Raw genomic sequence first — 18,501 nt, 5'->3', positions numbered from 1 at the left:
TATATATTCAACTATAACAATTGATATATTGATTTTTTCCAGCATAGACCCAAAAATCTTGAATGTTATCGGTGACAGTGATGTAACTAGCAGAAAACGAACAGCACAGAATGGAATTTTCCCTGAAAAGCTTTGTTTACTTACACATTGGAATAACTCAACTCATACTGAAATGATCCATTTGATATCAGGAATTTTCATATAACTATTTGAAGGTTTTAAAAATTACACTCTACATTAAAATATAATTGAAATTCATAATTTGCATTGATGTTCAGAATTTTTTACTAATATATATTTGGAATTTGAATACGAACAGAAAAAAAATGTTCAATGATATATTGAAAAAATTGGAATAATGAAATGAAAGCCATATCTTATAGAGATTACCAGATGATTGTACTGTTATTGAAGTTTTTATTTTCACATAGCTCCTTTCTGATGGAAATTCATCCAGGAAACGATTATGTTCAAAACCAGCATTCAGTAAGCCATGTACTTTTCATGCTTTATAAAGAAACTTCATTTTGTTCCCCAACTAAGTTGTAATTAGGTTTTTACCAACAAAATATCCAAATCCAATAACGGACAATATATTTTGTTGAGTAACTATTTTTAATTCTGAATCAATTATAATACACAAAAATGGAACATTAACATGCTATTACACTCTTTTTTTTTCAGTTTAGAAATATTGCAAAATCCTAGTTGTTCAACTTTTAGGGAGAACTCCAAGAGAACTCAACATCTTTTTTACTTCTAATATAACAGAAGCCAAATATTAGTATTTGTTGAGAATCACATAAGTTATTGATGTCACCAAAACGAACCCAACCAAACCAAAGAGTAAAATAAAGGAATCATGGACATCGAACAGAACAGGGAAGCATAAAACTCCTCACCTGTCGATATGATGTCCTCCAGGTTATTTTGGTTGGCTATAGGAGGCAGGTCATTGGTTTTTTTGTAGTGTGCTCTGCAGTCTACACACAATATCTGTCTGTCTCTTCCGCCAGGTTGCCAGTCTTTCGAGTCTAAAATGAAATTAGAGACTTTAGAAAGGCTCATACACATCGACTAGAGAAATTACTTGTCGTGAAGCAGTGTGAACATCTGTATTGTGAGTCTCTACTGTCGCTGTCGTTCTCTTCGTCATCATCCTCTGTCACCGAGCTGGTCTCACCAGGTTCCTTACCGGGGCCAGGTGATGGTCTGCTTGTTTCTGTTTCTGCTGGAGCACCATTACGATCTGAAATTGATTATTATCATGTATTTTTCAAAAAAAAAAAAAGTTCAAATTCGATAAGGATATGTCTTACTTGAGTTTGAGTTATTGGCTCCCCTACTGTTTCTTGTGTTTCGTATCCTTCTTAGAGAGCCTTGTCTTCGACGTCTGTGAGGCCGGTTGTTATTAGCACCGGGAGTTTTCTTCCAGAGATAATAAAATTCGACTAGTTCAGGCTAAAAATGTATGTACCATATTATTTTCAATTCATAATTAAAATAAAAATTATTTTCATTTAGAATCTATTCGATATTTTAATTTAGAATTTAGTCAAAATTCAACTGAACATAAGCATTGTTAAAACCGTATAAAAAACCTGAACTTTCATTATTTTAATTTCTTTAAATTTTTTACTTGACTGTGTTGTCTTTCTCTATTTATACATAGATTGTCAAATATACCAAGTATAAATAACGAAAAGTATGATGGTACATGAGAGAGACAGATAAAAATCAATGAATATTGAAAATTAAAAAAAATATATATAAATCGAGTGTAAAGATGTAAAATGAATAAAGAAAAAAGAGAATACTGATGCATTTTAACTAGTAGATAAAAATAATTTTTTTTATTGTGTAATATTTAAATTGATCAAGTATGTTGTAAACATTCTTATGGATTAAATGCCTATATTTATTCAGAATAATGCAATGAAACGCTTTAAGGACTTTTGAAATTGAGTTAAAGAAAGAAGTTAAAGAAAACTGAAAATGAAAAATGCAATTTTTACATCTGCAGGTGTTCAACGCTAAGTCATAAACACAACAGCTTGATAATAAATATATTGAACTTAAATCTAACCAAAACTCACCGTGTCTCTGTGTGGCAACAAATCTTTACGTATTCTGAAAAAATTCTTTCCAAATTGTCTTAATCCCTTAACAAATCTTTTTGTCTCTTCTTCGCTCCATTTCTTGTAAACTCCTTTTGGTACCGGACACTTTACGAGCGACTGAAGGGCTCTGCCAGGGTCGTAGTTTGCATCATGTAACTAAAAAGAAAAAATACAATCAATATTTTTCAATTTTTTCAGCGCACTTCCTTTCCAAGAAACGATTAACAAATGTTTTCATAGGGTATCTAATGAATACGAATCAGGAAGGCAGAGAGAACGCTGTGGGCATAACAAATGAGATGGGAAGTCTTCTTTATTCACATTTATGTTAATTCCCCGTTAATTTTAATACCAGCCTGAAAATGAGCCATTAAAGAGCGAATTGATAGGCGCCTATTATCGGTCGTTTGGATGCAGGTAGAGATGTTTCGTTCGTGTCTTTCAATAATGCCTGTTGTTGGTTGAATGATGGCTACTGTTCAAGAACAACAGGATTTTTACAGACTTATTACTGGACAGTATCCTCAACCTGAAGCAAATCACAATCTAGCTAGATGATTATTTGCTTCAGATTGAGGAGAACTTTGTACTATGTATGTATACTACCATTCAGGAAAGAAGATTTCCCGACTCCAATATTAGAGAGAGAACGATTGAGTCTCATGTCAAGTGACCACAAGTGAGAGGCTGAAGATGTTTAAATTTCAACCAATGATAAGGAAAACCAAATCACATGATCTAAAATAGTTGTGTATGAAATAATATACTGTGCAACAAGTGGGGAACTCCAACTTTTCTCACGAGTGTGGGAGTTTGTGGCACGAGCCTATAAGGCGGTTGCAAACAAACAACTTTTCAAAAGCCCAATTTCATTGGTTTACCAAGCGAGGTGTGGTCAAAGTGCCGTGTGGAGTTATATTTCTCACAGTAGGAGCAATACAACGTTTTGAAATTGAGTGAGCTATGAAGAATACGCTACTTTCCATAGTAGTTGTAGAAAAACAATATTGTAATTCTCTTGTATCATACACTACTCGCCTAACACTATGTCTTTAGCAAAATCGTCTACTTTTTTTATATTTTTGGTAGACACGTTTACGTTCAGTGGAATGATCAACTATTTATCCACGAATAACGATTAGGAATACGTGATATTGTAGAATTTATTATAATTATAATTATTTTTATTGCATATGTTGAACTTGTGTACAAATTCAGATACTAAATGCTGCATATTTCATATAAGTTCTGACCATAGACGTATCAAAAGAGACCTGATTGTTTACATTTGAAAGTGAGGCCAACATTCACTAGTCCACTATTTGTACTGGCCGACTGTAATCTGGTCTATTTCACTGGGAGAAAGCACTGTTGCCAGATTTATCATTTGGGCTGATGTTTCGGTTCAAAACTTCGTCCGCAGTTCATGTCTATGCGTTCTTAAACTTACTCCGAGTAAGCTATGATTACTCAAAAGCGTTCACAAACGTACTATTCCTTCCTCCGAGTATGCTCTTCGAGTATCACGGCTTATTCGGAGTAAATTTAAGAACGCAACCCTTGAATGATTCGGCGTCTGGGGAAGTGCGGCAACACTGTTCTTATTTTATATAGGCAAATTGTCAAGATGGCAGGTTTCTTTCACGTGGTCTGTCACATTTGTTGCATTGTTGTCAGCACGAGTCCTGAGATATTTAAGGAGATTTAAGGAAATAAATTTGTGTGCTTTAATATTTATTTCGTGATTTGAGCGTTTTAGGCTGAATTTAGTTGAATATATATTTGAATATGATTCGTCAGTGTGAAATTTGTAAGAAAAGTAAGATTTCCCATCCGGATTTATCTTTTCATAAGTAAGTAAAAAAATGTCATATATTCCAGTGACGTAGGTAGATAAAATTATGTAGAATTAGAATAATGTGATTGAATATTCATTTCAGATTTCCATCTGATACTGAAAAGAGAGGAATTTGGGCTTCGCTCCTTGGATTTGAAAGCGTTAATTTCACTAAGAAGTTGGTATTTATTTGTTCGAACCATTTCAATCCAGACGATATTGAAATAAGGCCAAATGGAAAATTCCTCAAGCCAGATGTTGTCCCATTACCTTATCAGAGAGTTTATTCATGAAAATACATTCAATAGAGTTTATTGAATGTATTTTCATGAATAAACTCTCATATTATTATTATTATAACACTGTACTGTACGGTTTTTTTGGTCTCCTGTGAAATTGTTCAAAATGGACTTAGCAGATTTACACTCTTAGCCGACGATATGTAATTGTTCCTCGAAAAAATAAATTATTTGTTTAGAGCATGTTTCCTTCAAGGATACCCATAAAAATTGAAGTCTGAAGTTGGTAACTTATACTTACTAAAATATTCAATAATTCGCAGTTTCCTCAGAATTTGGGAAAAATAGGGGATCCTATAATAAATACCGTATTCAAAACATGTTTTATTTTTATTACCAATAAAATTGGATATTAATTAACAATTTGAAGATTATATTGTGTACCTGCGGAGTTTGGAACTTATTTCAAGTTTATCTTCAGAAATTGAAGGTTCTACAAATTGTACAGAGTATTTATGTGAAATCAGGTACAAAAAAGTAATAGAAAAAATCAAGAAATGGCTATAAAACTCCGTAGGCAGGAAACATTTTTGACTGTTAAGCAAATTTCAGGTATTATTTGAATATTTTAGAATAACACAGTTCTGTTTGTTCATTCATAATTTAAAAACTATTTCTGTTCAATAACTTATAAATTTCAGTGGATTCTAAATAGTTGAGTCTCCTGCCTTTTGTTCTACATGTATAATTTTCATGTAGTCAATTGTGGGGAAAGGGTGATTATTATCTATGCAAAGGTGGAGAGACACTTATTTTTGTTAAAATCTATTCGATATTCGTTAAATCTAGTTTTTAATTAACGTCGACCTGTTTGTCCTATATATTTCATATTGCAAGTTGAACATGTTAACTCATAAAAACTCCTGATTTACTTGTGTTTGGGGTTGAATCGAATCTTTTGCTTTAAATTACAACGATGATATTTCATTTATTATCATTCATATCACCAAAGTACGAGAGAGAAATTAATTTTTTGGTTTTTCAGTTTTTTATGATGGGGTATATTTGATTTTTGATATTTTCTGTTTAACTAAATTTTCTATAATTGCATGTTTGAACCGATTGTTTGCAGCTATTGGTTTTATATATATGGTTCTATTTCGGTTTCGCGGTTTACTTTGGATAATGGTAAAGGTGAAAGCTATGTGTGAATCATTGATCGAAATGCTGAAATCTCTAAACACGTTAAAAGCAAGTTTTTGGTTCGACTGTGATATTGAAAGTTGTTTGCTGGGGTCTAAGAATGTTATGTGATTATTTGTTTCCTTTTCCAATTCGAATTTTATTTTTGGGTGGATATTATTTAAGTATATTTAGAAATTGATTTAGTTGCCTGGATGTTCCAGAAAGGCAAGCATCGTATGTTTTCTACAAATCGATACCAAAAGTATATTTTTAGCGGTAATTTATTGAGTTGAAAATTTTATTTTCTATATAAGACATGAAAATATCTGCGAGAAGTGGGCCTAATGTCAGATATTTTCATGTCCTATATAAAAAATAAAATTTTCAACTCAAAATAAGTGGTAAAAATATACTTTCGGTATCGATTTGTAAATTACATAAACTTGCTTTCCTTTCTGAAACATCCAGACAACTAAATCAATTTCTAAATTACATAAATAATATCCACCCAAAAATAATATTTAAAATATATATATTCAAAAACAAATACCGACCAACTTTTCGCCTACGCGGCCCAAATATTTCATTCAATAAAATGGGAAAAAGATTTTCGCACGCCCATGGATGGTGTTTTCAATTTCAACAGATAATTCTTTTGCAGTGTTGCCGACTCGAAGCTGAGAGAATTGTTCATCCTTGTCTCACTCGTTAACTGTACTATAGCCGTCCTTATCCAAACAATGTGAATGTTTGCTTCACAACAAAGCGAGTCCCAGTACGGGGATGTTTCGTCTCCTTAGGATAATAAGTCTATGGTTCTGACAAAGCTCTCTACAAAACTATCACCAAAAATCAGAAACACTAAAATATTTAAAGAACTCGATTCAATTTTCAGCCCAAGCCCTGTTGTTATCACATATGTCACAGACAATAGATCTACTGAGTTTTTAGTTTGGTTGCTTCACTTGGTTGAAGTTAAGTACGCGATCCACGTGTCGAATTTAATCAATGGAACCAACCAAATATGCGTGAAGTATTATAATAAGGAGAGAATTGAAAATTATTACAAGGTAACCGCTATACAGGGTGATTTATCAGCTCACCGACAAACTTTCCTATATGAAACATACAGGGTGTTCAAAATTCATGCGACAAAATTCAGGAGGTGAATGCTCTTATGTAATGGTGAATGCTCGTATGAAATTAAGATGGGTCTTTTCTATAACAAAATTTCTTCAGCCAAACCCTTTCCGAGATTATCACCCTTAAAAGGTGGTGACTAAATTCAGTTTTTATTTTTTTTTCTAAAATTCCTGTAAGGCTAGAAACTTGAAATTCTGTAATTTTCGAGCACTCGCAATGAACTTACCGCGGGTATTTTTCCAATATTTCTGTTACATTATGAGGAGGTGGAATTGGCAAACCTTACATAATTCAATACCAAATCTTTTTTCGAGATGAAGTTTCATGAAACAAAATTATAAATTGAAATCTTTGTTTTGTTTACATTTTTTTCTAATTATTGGTTAGACGTTTCTAGTCCACGAAAATTACAGAATTTGAAGTTTCTAGCTTTACTGGAATTTTAGGAGAAAAAACTGAATTTAATCACCATCTTTTATGGGTGATATCTCGGAAAGGAGTGGGCTGAGGAAATTTTGTTATAGGAAAGGCCCATCTTAATTTCATTCGAGCTCTTGAATTTTGTCGCATGAATTTAGAAACACCCCTATATATCCGATTTCAATTATTTAAAGAAATAAAAAGCATCATGTCTATTCATAATATTTATCAATAACAAAAAAGTATGCTTAGAAGCAAGCGTAAAATACACTTGTCAGTTCTGAGTTCATTATCAGTATGTATTCTAATAATTGTGTTTTGTTATACTTAAATGGTAGCAAATTGGTAAAAAGTTAATAAGTTACACCTTAAAATGTACGCTGACAGCAAGGAAGAGTATGCCGATATCATATTCAGATAGAGCTCTAAAATTAAAATAGTATACTGACACGTTTTTAGGTAGAATACAGTGGCGTGCTCAAGTTTTTAGCAGGATTTTTAATTACGAGGCTATGACCCAAAGTTGTGTTGTTTTAAATGGGGGAGTTTCAGATGGCGCATAAATCGTTTATATGTGAAATTTCTCGCAATTCAAAAAGTGTAAAACTAAATCGAATCAGTGCACACACCCGTTCTAGGCATTTTATTTCTAGGCATATTTTTTTTTAATTAATAAATCATATCAATAGAGATGAATGAAACTTGTGAAGCCATTTATTTCCTTGAATAATTGAATCGAACAGTTTCCATAATGTTTTGTTTTTTTGTTAAAATGACTTGACTTTTCATATGACAAAGTTTGTCAGTGAGCTAATGGATCACTCTGTAGAATTATTTGTAGCTTGGGCAAACCTTGTACAGGGTGGGCAAATTTCGATGTTTTGGAACTACAATTTTTGAACCAGAGGAGATACACAAAATGTTCCATTTTTTGAAAGTTCAATTTTTCCTGATCTCAAAAATATATAACATCATATGTTTTTTATCAATATAAATAATAGAAAATGGATTCTACGTAAGAAAAAGCCTGTATAATGTTTTAATTTCAGAGCTGTATCATCAGTTTTAGCGGAGATATTTTTTTTTCGATATCGCCATTTTGCAGTTGTCGCTCTTAACTCGAAAACAAAAGAAGATGGCCTTGGTAGTTTCTCAGAAAAAGAAAACGAGAATGGGGTATCAGATTTAGTCTATCACCTCTGGTTTGAAATTGTAGTGCTAAAACATGGAAATTTGCCCACCCTGTACATACAGGGTGTTCTGATTTGTTTCCGACAAACTGAAATGGGTGAAAGATCACATCATTTCAAGCAAAAAAGTTCCTATGAACATGGGTCCGGAAATGCTTCGTTTCCGAGATACAGGGTGATGAAGTTGAACAAATAATTCGCGTTTTCTTTAATATGTTTTGACTGCTTCGAAATCCTTTCATGAAATCATTCCTATTCAAATTTTTAATTTAAATTCATTTTGAAAATTTCTAAGGCGAAATGCATGTGGATTTTCTATTGCCCACGAATGAGTAGAAGTGGTATGCTATGTAATTGTTGTTTTTAAGTGTTCTGAATATTCTGTTTCCTGAAATATTGCGTTGTTGGGATGCTTTACGAATACTGAGTTTTTATTTTCTTCGAAGGTCTGTAAAATCCTATTTCTCTGCAGATGATTTCTTCTTTGTATGCTTCGTTCGGGCCTTTGGTAACCAAAACCATTTTCCTGTATTTGTTGATAAGCTATTAACTTAGTTAACTATAATTATAATTAATGACATCTGAATCTGACATGATTATTCTGGTTTTCCATGGCAACCACAATAGATTTAAAATGGTTATACACAATAACAGATTTAAATTGTGTTAGGTTTAGATGTTATTAATTATAATTATAGTTAACTGAGTTAATAGCTTATCAACAAATACAGAAAAATGGTATTGGTTACCTTAGTTATTGCCAATGACAACACACATGAACTATACATTAGAATATCGTATTGCCACCTCCCTTCTAACTTAGATGCTATGTTAGTTACACACGCTAGATGTCACCACCGTCGGCAACCTATCCTCAAGGTTCATCGAATCGACCGATGGCGACGTAGAATTTCACCATATAACGCGAAAAATATTCCAAATTGATGCAAAATGGGACACATTCTCGATAATTGCGATACAGATAGCGCAAGAGAACCGGTATCGCGGCAGCGTTAATTAAGCATTCAAAGTTTAAGGAAAAGAAAACCATGGGATCTCACTTATCTCCGCCTCTATCGGTGATTCAGTAACGCTTTCGCGAAACGGAATAAAAATGTTAATTCGGCAGTAGGACATTTCGTCGGCCACGTTTACGGGAGTTAGCAAGAAAGAGCACTTGGAAAATAATAGCGGAGAACCTGTTTGATTGATCATAATTATTACAGTGCCATGTAAGCGGTTAAATGCCGAAGTGCATTTTAACTATAATGTAATCACAGTAATTTTATTGGTTGATTGAAGCAACGAGCACCAGCGACAAATGTTTTCTTCAAATAAAAAAAAAGTTGAAAGAATCGTTTGAAAACGTATTTGTCTGGTCACTCATTTACTCCTAAAGCCGGCCCATGTAGATTTAGCAACCTCATAAGCGACATCAGCGCTTCAATTTTTTTTCAATTCTTGAAAAGAAAATTCTAAAAGCTCAACTGTCAGTTGATTCCATATAATACTAATATTACTGTAACATAATTATTGGTAATTACTGATAATAAAATTAAATTGGATGCTAACTAAGGTAGTGTACATAATAACGCCAATTATCCAATTTCTTCAACATAACAAGTTTTTGAGGAATGATGCTAGTGTAATAGACATTTCTTCATATGAAATTACTTAGTAGAACGAGTTCGCCAAATAATATATGTATGTATAATATGATCATATACTGTAGCTAAACAAGAGATTGAAGAATTTATCAGAACATTGAAAAATAGGCAAGCACCCGGAATAGACAGCATACACAATCAAGCAATTAAAAACTCACCTAAAGAAGTTCAAGATGAAATAGTTGAAATAGTCAGATTCATGAAACAGAATATTATCCAAACAGATGGAAAACGGCGGATACCATCTTAAAATTGAAAGAAAGGAAAAGACAAAAAAGAACTAACGAACTATCGACCCATAAGCCTTTTATCGGCAATTAGTAAAGTGATAGAAAAATAAATTCAAATCAGATCAACAGATTTCGTAGAAGACAATAAAATAATTCCAGATCACCAGTTTGGGATCGCAATGATCCAACAACTGGTACGACTAACCGAAAATATTAAGGAGCAAATGAACCTCTCTACAGACACTGGTGCAATATTCTTGAACATAAAAAAGGCATTTGATTACGAGATTAATACAATCGTACCTGGCAAATAAAAAATTAAGAGTGAATATCGATGGTACCAGGTAGACGATTAAATAAATTGAAGCTGGAGTTCCCCAAGGATCGGTGGTAGGATCGCTGCTGTTCAACTCATACATGGCAGACATACCAAAAATGAATAGATGCAAGATAGCCCAGTTTGCAGATGACACCGCTATTTACTATCACAGTAGAATGCGGAAAACAATTACTAGGCAGTTACATATAGGCCTAGATAAATTACTGGAATACTTAAAGAAAAGGAAATTCAAAGTGAATACGACGAAGACATTTGCAATCTACTTCACAGGAACAAGTAAAGAAAGAGGAACAGTAAAAAAAGAGAAAACAGGAAACGACAAAATAGAAAATCAGACGATAGAATAGAAAAAGGAAGCAAAATACCTAAGAGTAATTCTATATGAAAGAATGAACTCTAACAGATAGAAGAAAACAAAAAAAGGCAAGGCAATTGCACGGGTGACTCTATCCGCAGCTCAACCCAAAAAGTAAACTTTCCTTAGAAAACAAGCTGAAGATAATAAAAATTGTACCAAATACCAAGCATTACGTATGCAGGAGTGAACTGGTGTAATACGAAAGACAATAAGAAAGATCAGTTGCAAAGAACACTAATTACAGTAATCAGAACAGCGGTTGGCGCCCCATGGTATATAAGCAACCAACAAATCAATTGAAAATTGGAACTATTGAGGAAATAGTTAACAAACAAAGAAAGAAGACAATAGAGACGCTGAAACAGCATGACAATAGGGCGTTAAGAAAGATAATATGAATCCCAATAAAGAAGACAGACAAGAGGAAATACCTCTTTCAAAGAACGAAATAGAAGAAAAAAATAAAGAAAAAAAGGAGGAAAAGACTCCCAATTATACAACAGTAGGAAATTGGAGAAATTATAGTAGATAGTAAGGAATCAAATTCCTGTCCTTATACAAAAAAAAGACCTGAGATTACCTACTATTTCGAATAACCCGAATGAAATCTTTCATTTCGGGTTATTTACTATATTAGATGCTGTTCTTGATTCTTGAAGTAAATACTGATAGAAAATTTAGCTGAACCACAAGTATGAGATTTGATTACAGTTATTTCACCTAAAGATAAGCACTGGAGTGGTATTGTGGTCACCACGTTACGTTACAATTCGGGTTTAAGAGAATAATAAGGTGACAGAAATATTTGATTTTCAATTACCTACAATCTCTTGAAGTAGAATATTTCATTTCTAAGGAGAAGATTTTTTTATTGGAAGCACTAGTCAAAATTCCCAGATATAGTCTAGGGCTCTATAACTCAACAAAGTCTTTCATCATCCTTCAACCCGAAAGTCCAAGTTATTGGTCCGATTCAGCATTTCTGCCCTTTCATAATTCAGCTATTGATTGAACTAAATCTGCATATATCATTCTTTTGTATTCTAGTATAAAGAAATATTTAGAAACATTTTACAATTCGGATTATATGTATATGAGAAGATATATCATATATTAACACTTACTTACAATTTAATTTATAGGTTGAACTTGTTAATAAAATCTGATGGTAATTAGAAAATAAAAAAGATATAAATATCATTTTGTTATCAAACCCTCAAAACTAAAGAAGAAGAAAATATCAATTAATTGATTCAATTTATTTTTTATTGTTGTAGGTTAGAATAAAACAATTACTGGCCGGGATTCTATCGTTACACACTTAGATTCTCTCACAACTTTACCTGATAATTCGTTTCATACATAAAGAAACATTTTCACTTTACATTCAATTACATATATGATACTTGTTCTACTAATCATATGCCGACCACTAAGTGAGCCTGCTCATTGCCCTACTATTTAATTATAGGGTGATTATGTTCAAGGTGGAAACCTAATGAATTACACGATTCGATGTGAAAAATGACAATCGTAATCGAGCAAACAATAATAAATTGTGTAGATATTAATTCTTGGTCATTTCTGATAAGTAGATATGACTTTAAGATGACTTCAAATGAAGCTATAATGATTCAACTTGATTCAATAGAGCCCTTAGAACATAAATACTACGTATTTTCAGAATGGAAAATGAAAAAGGTTCATCCGAAAAAAAAAAATTTTCTGCAGAAATATTAAAAATTGTGAATCCTCGTCGTCGAAATGATAAAGCATGGTATGTTTGAGGTGTTTTTGAGGGACATCTAAGAACATGATATGCTATACGATAGAACAATTCAATAAATCGAATTTTTGAATAAAATTTCATTTTAAGTGATGAGGCTCATTTTCTCCTCAATAGCTAATATTACTTTCGCATTTGGGGCTCAGAGAAACAACAGATGATTCATGAGAAAGCTGAAACTTGTCACTTGATATGCATTGTGATCTGGATGAATCACTTGAAAGTTATTTTTCGAAATCAGCCAAGTAATACAGTGATGATGAACAGAATAGGTGTCACCTCCTGGTTTAGTGAAAAAAATTGGTTGACAAGGTTCGATTCTGCGATTTAACTGCTTCAAACGTTCAGCTGGGAGTTTGAATTTAATGCCGTCGATCCTGTCACCAATGAATTATTGAAGGACGAAATTAGAATACCGTTATTGAAAATATCACCAAAATAGTACGCATTTTTCATAAATGCCGTGAATGTCATTAACATAACTAATAGGTTAGATTATACTTTTAAAGAACACCAGAACTAATGGTCTTGAGAATAATATATTGAATGTATTCTAAATAATGACTGAGCTAACTTAAACATCAAGATTAATAAGATTTTCAATGAAAAAAAGTATTAAATACAGCAATCAGCCATGTTATCGGGCACCATTCTGAGAGAATGGTGTCACTTTGAAATGTACCTAAAGACATACGTAGTATAACATTTTATGTCTATGATATACCGCTATCTCGTGTCGCTCTAAGTCTTGTTGCTATTACTGCTGGCATTTCGATTGATTTTTGCCTTATTTAATTGTTATTTGCCATTTAATTTTGATTTAGTGATAAAAAACCCGCATTCAATATGTTTTGTTGACTTTTTAGACACAAAATACACATGAGCGGAAGCCGTGACAATAACCCCTATCTAGTTAAGCCTATGCTCGTACTAGCAGTAAAAGACTATTTGACAGATTTCTCAAAACCTCTCAAATTATTCAGTGATATTCAAAGAGCACATAAAAGTTGGATATTTCCAATCGCAAAAATATTTCTCAATAAAATTTGCAATAAAATGAAATCTCAAAGTGGCCGCCAAAATATAGTTCTACGCAATGCTGCGTCAGTGGCGTCCTTTCGAAGTATAAACATTCAAGTGCCATATATAATGACATTAGTTTTCATGGCGAATCAGCTAAAACTAGTACAAATGGTGTTTACTGTTTAGTATCATACTATACGAATATCATCAGAAAAACTTTTGGAAAGTGTGCCGAAAAAGCCCATAATATTAAAAATGTGATTGACATCTCTCGAAGAAATCCGAATGAAAAAAATAGTAGACAATTCAACCGCAACAAATAACAAAATCACTTACTAGAAACTAGGAATGGTCAAAAGTCGCAGCGAAAGATTGAACTCTCAAAGGAACTGAATGCAAACGGTACACTTGTTTATTTCAAATTGACGTAATCGAAGGTTTTCCCTGTCCATTTTCAACATGGGATAATAGATATATGTGAGAATTAATCTAGGGACAACAGATGAAATATTGTACCATTTATAGGCATACTCTACCTCTAAGAATGTATACATTGATTTGACATTTATGTTATTGAATATAAAAAACTTCAAATATTCGAATATATTTTAAGCTTTTTCTTGGAACCAAAGTTGTTCAAGATGATCTGAAATGACTTTTGAGAGCCAACATTTTGAAATCGGATATAAAAATTTTCTTCGTCCAAAGAGTGATCAAGTAAATAAAACTGCAATAACAAACTTACAACATCCAAGGCGTTAATGGTGGTATCATCCCTAGATGCAGCGTTGGCGCCATCTTCGGGACAACCTCCATCGCACATGCCGGCGAAGGCAGCCATAGACCTGGCCGCGCGGAGATACATAAGCAGGTCCGTATCCAGGGTCATAGCAGGCACCCATCTCAGCTCCTCCCTGGTCACGCTGTCCTCTGGATCCGGACTCAACTGGTCCGGCGGTACACCAGGTCTGTATTCCGGCAGTCTTGCCTAGAGGTAGATGAAAGGGGAAAATTATTATCAATAGGCGATTTTCAAGGTTAAACTGACATACATATAGACAAATATACCATCGTGATTTTTTAATGAAAATTTACTTATACTACCACTATTTGCTTTTGAAAGGGTGTCATTTTTCGACAAGAGAATTTCCCACGGAAAAATAAAAAAGAGATGAATTATTATTCTTCGTTCTGAATAAACACATTTTCGAAGAAAACTGCACATTCTCTGCCAATGGTTGTGACACTCGGCTTAAGAATTTCAGTTTTCTTGTGTTATGTTATATGCTTCTGTAGTGCCAGTAAAACGGCATTTTGACACTGATCATTTTCTTATATCGGGTGTCCCAAGGTGAGTGGCCTATTAGATTATTATGGAAACTATTGATGGTAAAGATCTCAAATTTTGTAGATAGATATTCGGCCATGTAAGGTACATTTTTAAAATAATTTCACATTTCCAGTGTTGCCGGATGTACGACAATTTGGCAACAACTTTGTTGTTTTAAATGAGACACCGGTATTTCTATTTTTTTATGATACTCTTTAAAATATTAAATCTATTTACTCTTACTTTTCCATTCCTATCTTTAACGGTTTTTGAGTTATTAATTATTTTTACAAATTTTAGATCAAATTGGCGTATTACGAAAATGACTCTAGTTCGCTCAATATTTGAGATTCAAGTCAGAAATTTTGCAAGTCGTTAGATATTGATCTGATCTGTGTCACTGCTTTTGAATTATGGTTGTCAATAATACAGGATGGACCAAGAAAAATCATCATTTGCCAAGTTACAAAATTGTAAAAAAGTCTATTTTTTCAAATTAGACACCTAGTATATTTTTCAATTTTTGGAATCAGTAGAACACACTCTACAATTTTTCTATTCACGTCCCTATACCTATCTCAACTGGATTCCGAGTTATATGCGTTATATGTGTATATCTTTCTTGAGCCATTATTTATAGAAAAACCTCGGAACAAAACACCTGTTAGGCAATAATTGTTTATTTTGACATTTATGGATTGAACTGATTCATTGATATATCGATCTATGAACGACAAGAGAAAATAACAATGCAAAAGAAATTAACGCTTATTGAATCAATGTGAAATCTAATAAACGCATATAACTCGGAAACCAGTTGAGATAGGTATAGGGACGTGAATAGAAAAATTGTAGAGTGTGTTGTACTGATTCCAAAAATTGAAAAATATACTAGGTGTCTAATTTGAAAAAATAGACTTTCTTAAAATTTTGTAACTTGGCAAATGATGATTTTTTTTGGTCCGTCCTGTATTATTGACAACCAAAATTCAAAAGCAGTGACACAGATCAGATCAATATCTAACGACTTGCAAAATTTTTGACTTAAATCTCAAATATTGAGCGAACTAGAGTCATTTTCGTAATACGCCAATTTGATTTAAAATTTCGAAAAATAATTAATAACTCAAAAACCGTTGAAGATAGGTATGGAAAAGTAAGAGTGAATAGATTTAATATTTTATTGAGTATCATTAAAAAAATAGAAATACCGGATGTCCCTTTTAAAATAACAAAGTTGTTGCCAAATTGTCGTACATCCGGCAACACTGGAAATGTGAAATTATTTTAAAAATGTACCTTACATGGCCAAATATCTATCCACAAAATTTGAAATTTTTACCATCAATAGTTTCCATAATAATCTAATAGGCCACTCACCTTGGGACACCCGATATACCTGAATACTACCTAAACCAAATTTCATCAAAATCGCACTAGTAGAACGTGAAATATTGTTTTTTTTTCACGTTTGTGAATGTGCATGTCCCGCCGTATATCTGAAAGACCTGAAAATTTTCATGGAACGACCCTCTACGACTCTACTCTACGCTTGCTGTGTAGATTACTACACAGCAAGCGAAGAAAATCATGGGGACATCCCGGTCATGCTCAGTATTTGGTGCGACCAACTCGGCGTAATTGTATTATGAGTTGTTGAAACTGACTGAAACAATCGCAGGCGATCGTTGTCGAACGCAATTAATGCGTTTGAGCCGACCATTGAAAGACAAATGGCCGCAGTACAACGAGAGACATGATAAAGTGATTTTACACCATGACAATGCTCGACCCCATGTTGCGAAAGTGGTCAAGACATACTTGGAAACGTTGAAATGGGAAGGCCTACCCCACCCGCCGTATTCTCCTGACATTGCTCCTTCGGACTATCACTTGTTTCGATCAATGACACACGGCCTGGCTGACCAGCACTTCCGGTCTTATGGAGAAGTAAAAAATTGGATCGATTCGTGGGTCGCTACAAAAGATGACCAGTTTTTTCAACGCAGGATTCGTACGCAGCCCGAAAAATGGAAAGTAGTAGTGGCCAGCGATGGACAAAACTTTGAATCATGAATGTATAACCAGTTTTTTACAATGAAGCCTCGAATTTCGGAAAAAAGGGCGGAAGCAAAGTCGTACGCCTGTTTATTTTGGCAAATAAAGTCGAATTTTCAAGAAATTTTATTATTATTTACTCTCGATGCATTTGTAGACGTGAAAAACAAACTTACTTTTTGAAAAAGAAACAATGCACAAAAAACGAATTAAGAAGTTAATCTGCAGTGACTTGCGAAAACAAATTTTGGAATAATACTGTGTATCGTATTGTGTACCGTAAATGAAGAAAAAATGTTATTTTCTTCCATTTATACAGGGTGAGCTTTCTGGGAGTGATAGTACATAGAATAATAAGTTTAGTTTGATGATGGCTTATGACCCAAAATGCATATTAAGGGAGATATACCCTTCCAAAGTTGATAAAATTGATAACTTCTAAATGGTGAATGATACTAGTTTAAAATTTGGTGCGTAAATGTATGTTGTCAAAATACATTTTTTTTTGTTACTCTTCTACATTACTCATATTGTTATAAAGGGTGTTTTTAGAGGAAGAGTCATGATTATTTTGGGACTTCTTTCTTTGTATTCGTTTTGTTGAAAAAAAGAAGCATTCGATGGAGCGAAGAAAATTACATGAAAAAGCAACTCCAAATGAGAAAAATTGAACCGTTTTCGAGATATTTAAGTTTTTGTAGTCACATGATGTCAGCAGATTCATTCATCGCGAGATTCATCGATAACCATAGAGGTTGTTCCAAAAAAAATCATAACTTGCTCTCTAAAAAGCCCCTTTATAACAATATCAGAAATGTTGATGTGTAATAAAAAATGTACTTCAACAACATACATTTATGCAAGAAATTTCAATCTGGTGTAATTCACCGTTTAGAAGTTATGCGGAGAATTTTTTAAAATTTTATCAACTTTGAATATATCTCTCTTAAGATGCATTTTGAGCCATAAGTTAATTCATCAAACTATACTTATTTTTCAATGTACTATCACCCCCCTAGAAAGCTCGGTACACATTTTTGACTCACCCTGTTTATCACCATTTTTACGAAAAAAAAAAGACTCTTTACCAGAGGATCAATTTCGAAAGTTCCTTAACGTCCCGCTTAGTCTTTACGGCGACTAAAAACGGAGTTTTACGACTGCGAAACATCCCTTTTCTCACGAAGAAATGATTGCGGTTTATCGTTCCGAAATGAAGGCGCCTTTATTGGAGATTCCGCGACAATCTGGGACTTTTAACGCTCGATCATTAAGTGAATATTGAACGCGAGTGGTCGTAAAGTTCGAATTCGGAGGAGTCGACGCTTAACTGTGGGTCGCATGAAACATTTGTAGTAATATTGGTATATTTAATTTGAAGAAGTTATTTTTGTATTAATATCGCTATTTCTATGTTATTACTTGATTACAGGATTTATTTTCCAATCTGGCAACTCAGCACCCATTTTAAAATATGACGAGAATAGGTCATTTGACTAAACCACATTTTTACCAAAAACAATTTTTAACTTCGTACAAAATTCTATGTTGATCGCGTCATCAGAGGCATAGAAA

At 33.2% G+C, this 18,501-nt stretch overlaps 1 protein-coding gene across 16 annotated transcripts in view; it reads right to left on the bottom strand.

Annotated features, from left to right (window-relative positions):
• LOC123677138 (arginine-glutamic acid dipeptide repeats protein) overlaps positions 1 to 18,501 on the bottom strand; it is a 51,200-nt gene that overhangs the window by 12,217 nt on the left and 20,482 nt on the right. For all 16 annotated transcript variants that reach the window (XM_045613651.1, XM_045613656.1, XM_045613660.1 and 13 more), the window contains exons 3-7: positions 14,284 to 14,526; positions 2,097 to 2,276; positions 1,320 to 1,461; positions 1,091 to 1,249; positions 903 to 1,034 (exon numbers count right to left, since the gene is read on the bottom strand). In XM_045613651.1, coding sequence (XP_045469607.1) covers positions 903 to 1,034; positions 1,091 to 1,249; positions 1,320 to 1,461; positions 2,097 to 2,276; positions 14,284 to 14,526 — 856 coding nt within the window. The remainder of the gene's footprint in view (positions 1 to 902; positions 1,035 to 1,090; positions 1,250 to 1,319; positions 1,462 to 2,096; positions 2,277 to 14,283; positions 14,527 to 18,501) is intronic.

Source organism: Harmonia axyridis, chromosome 3, assembly GCF_914767665.1.
Source record: "Harmonia axyridis chromosome 3, icHarAxyr1.1, whole genome shotgun sequence".
Classification (NCBI taxonomy): Eukaryota; Metazoa; Arthropoda; class Insecta; order Coleoptera; family Coccinellidae; genus Harmonia; species Harmonia axyridis.
The sequence above is the reverse complement of the archived record's forward strand: the minus strand, read 5'-3'. Positions and strand labels throughout refer to the sequence as shown.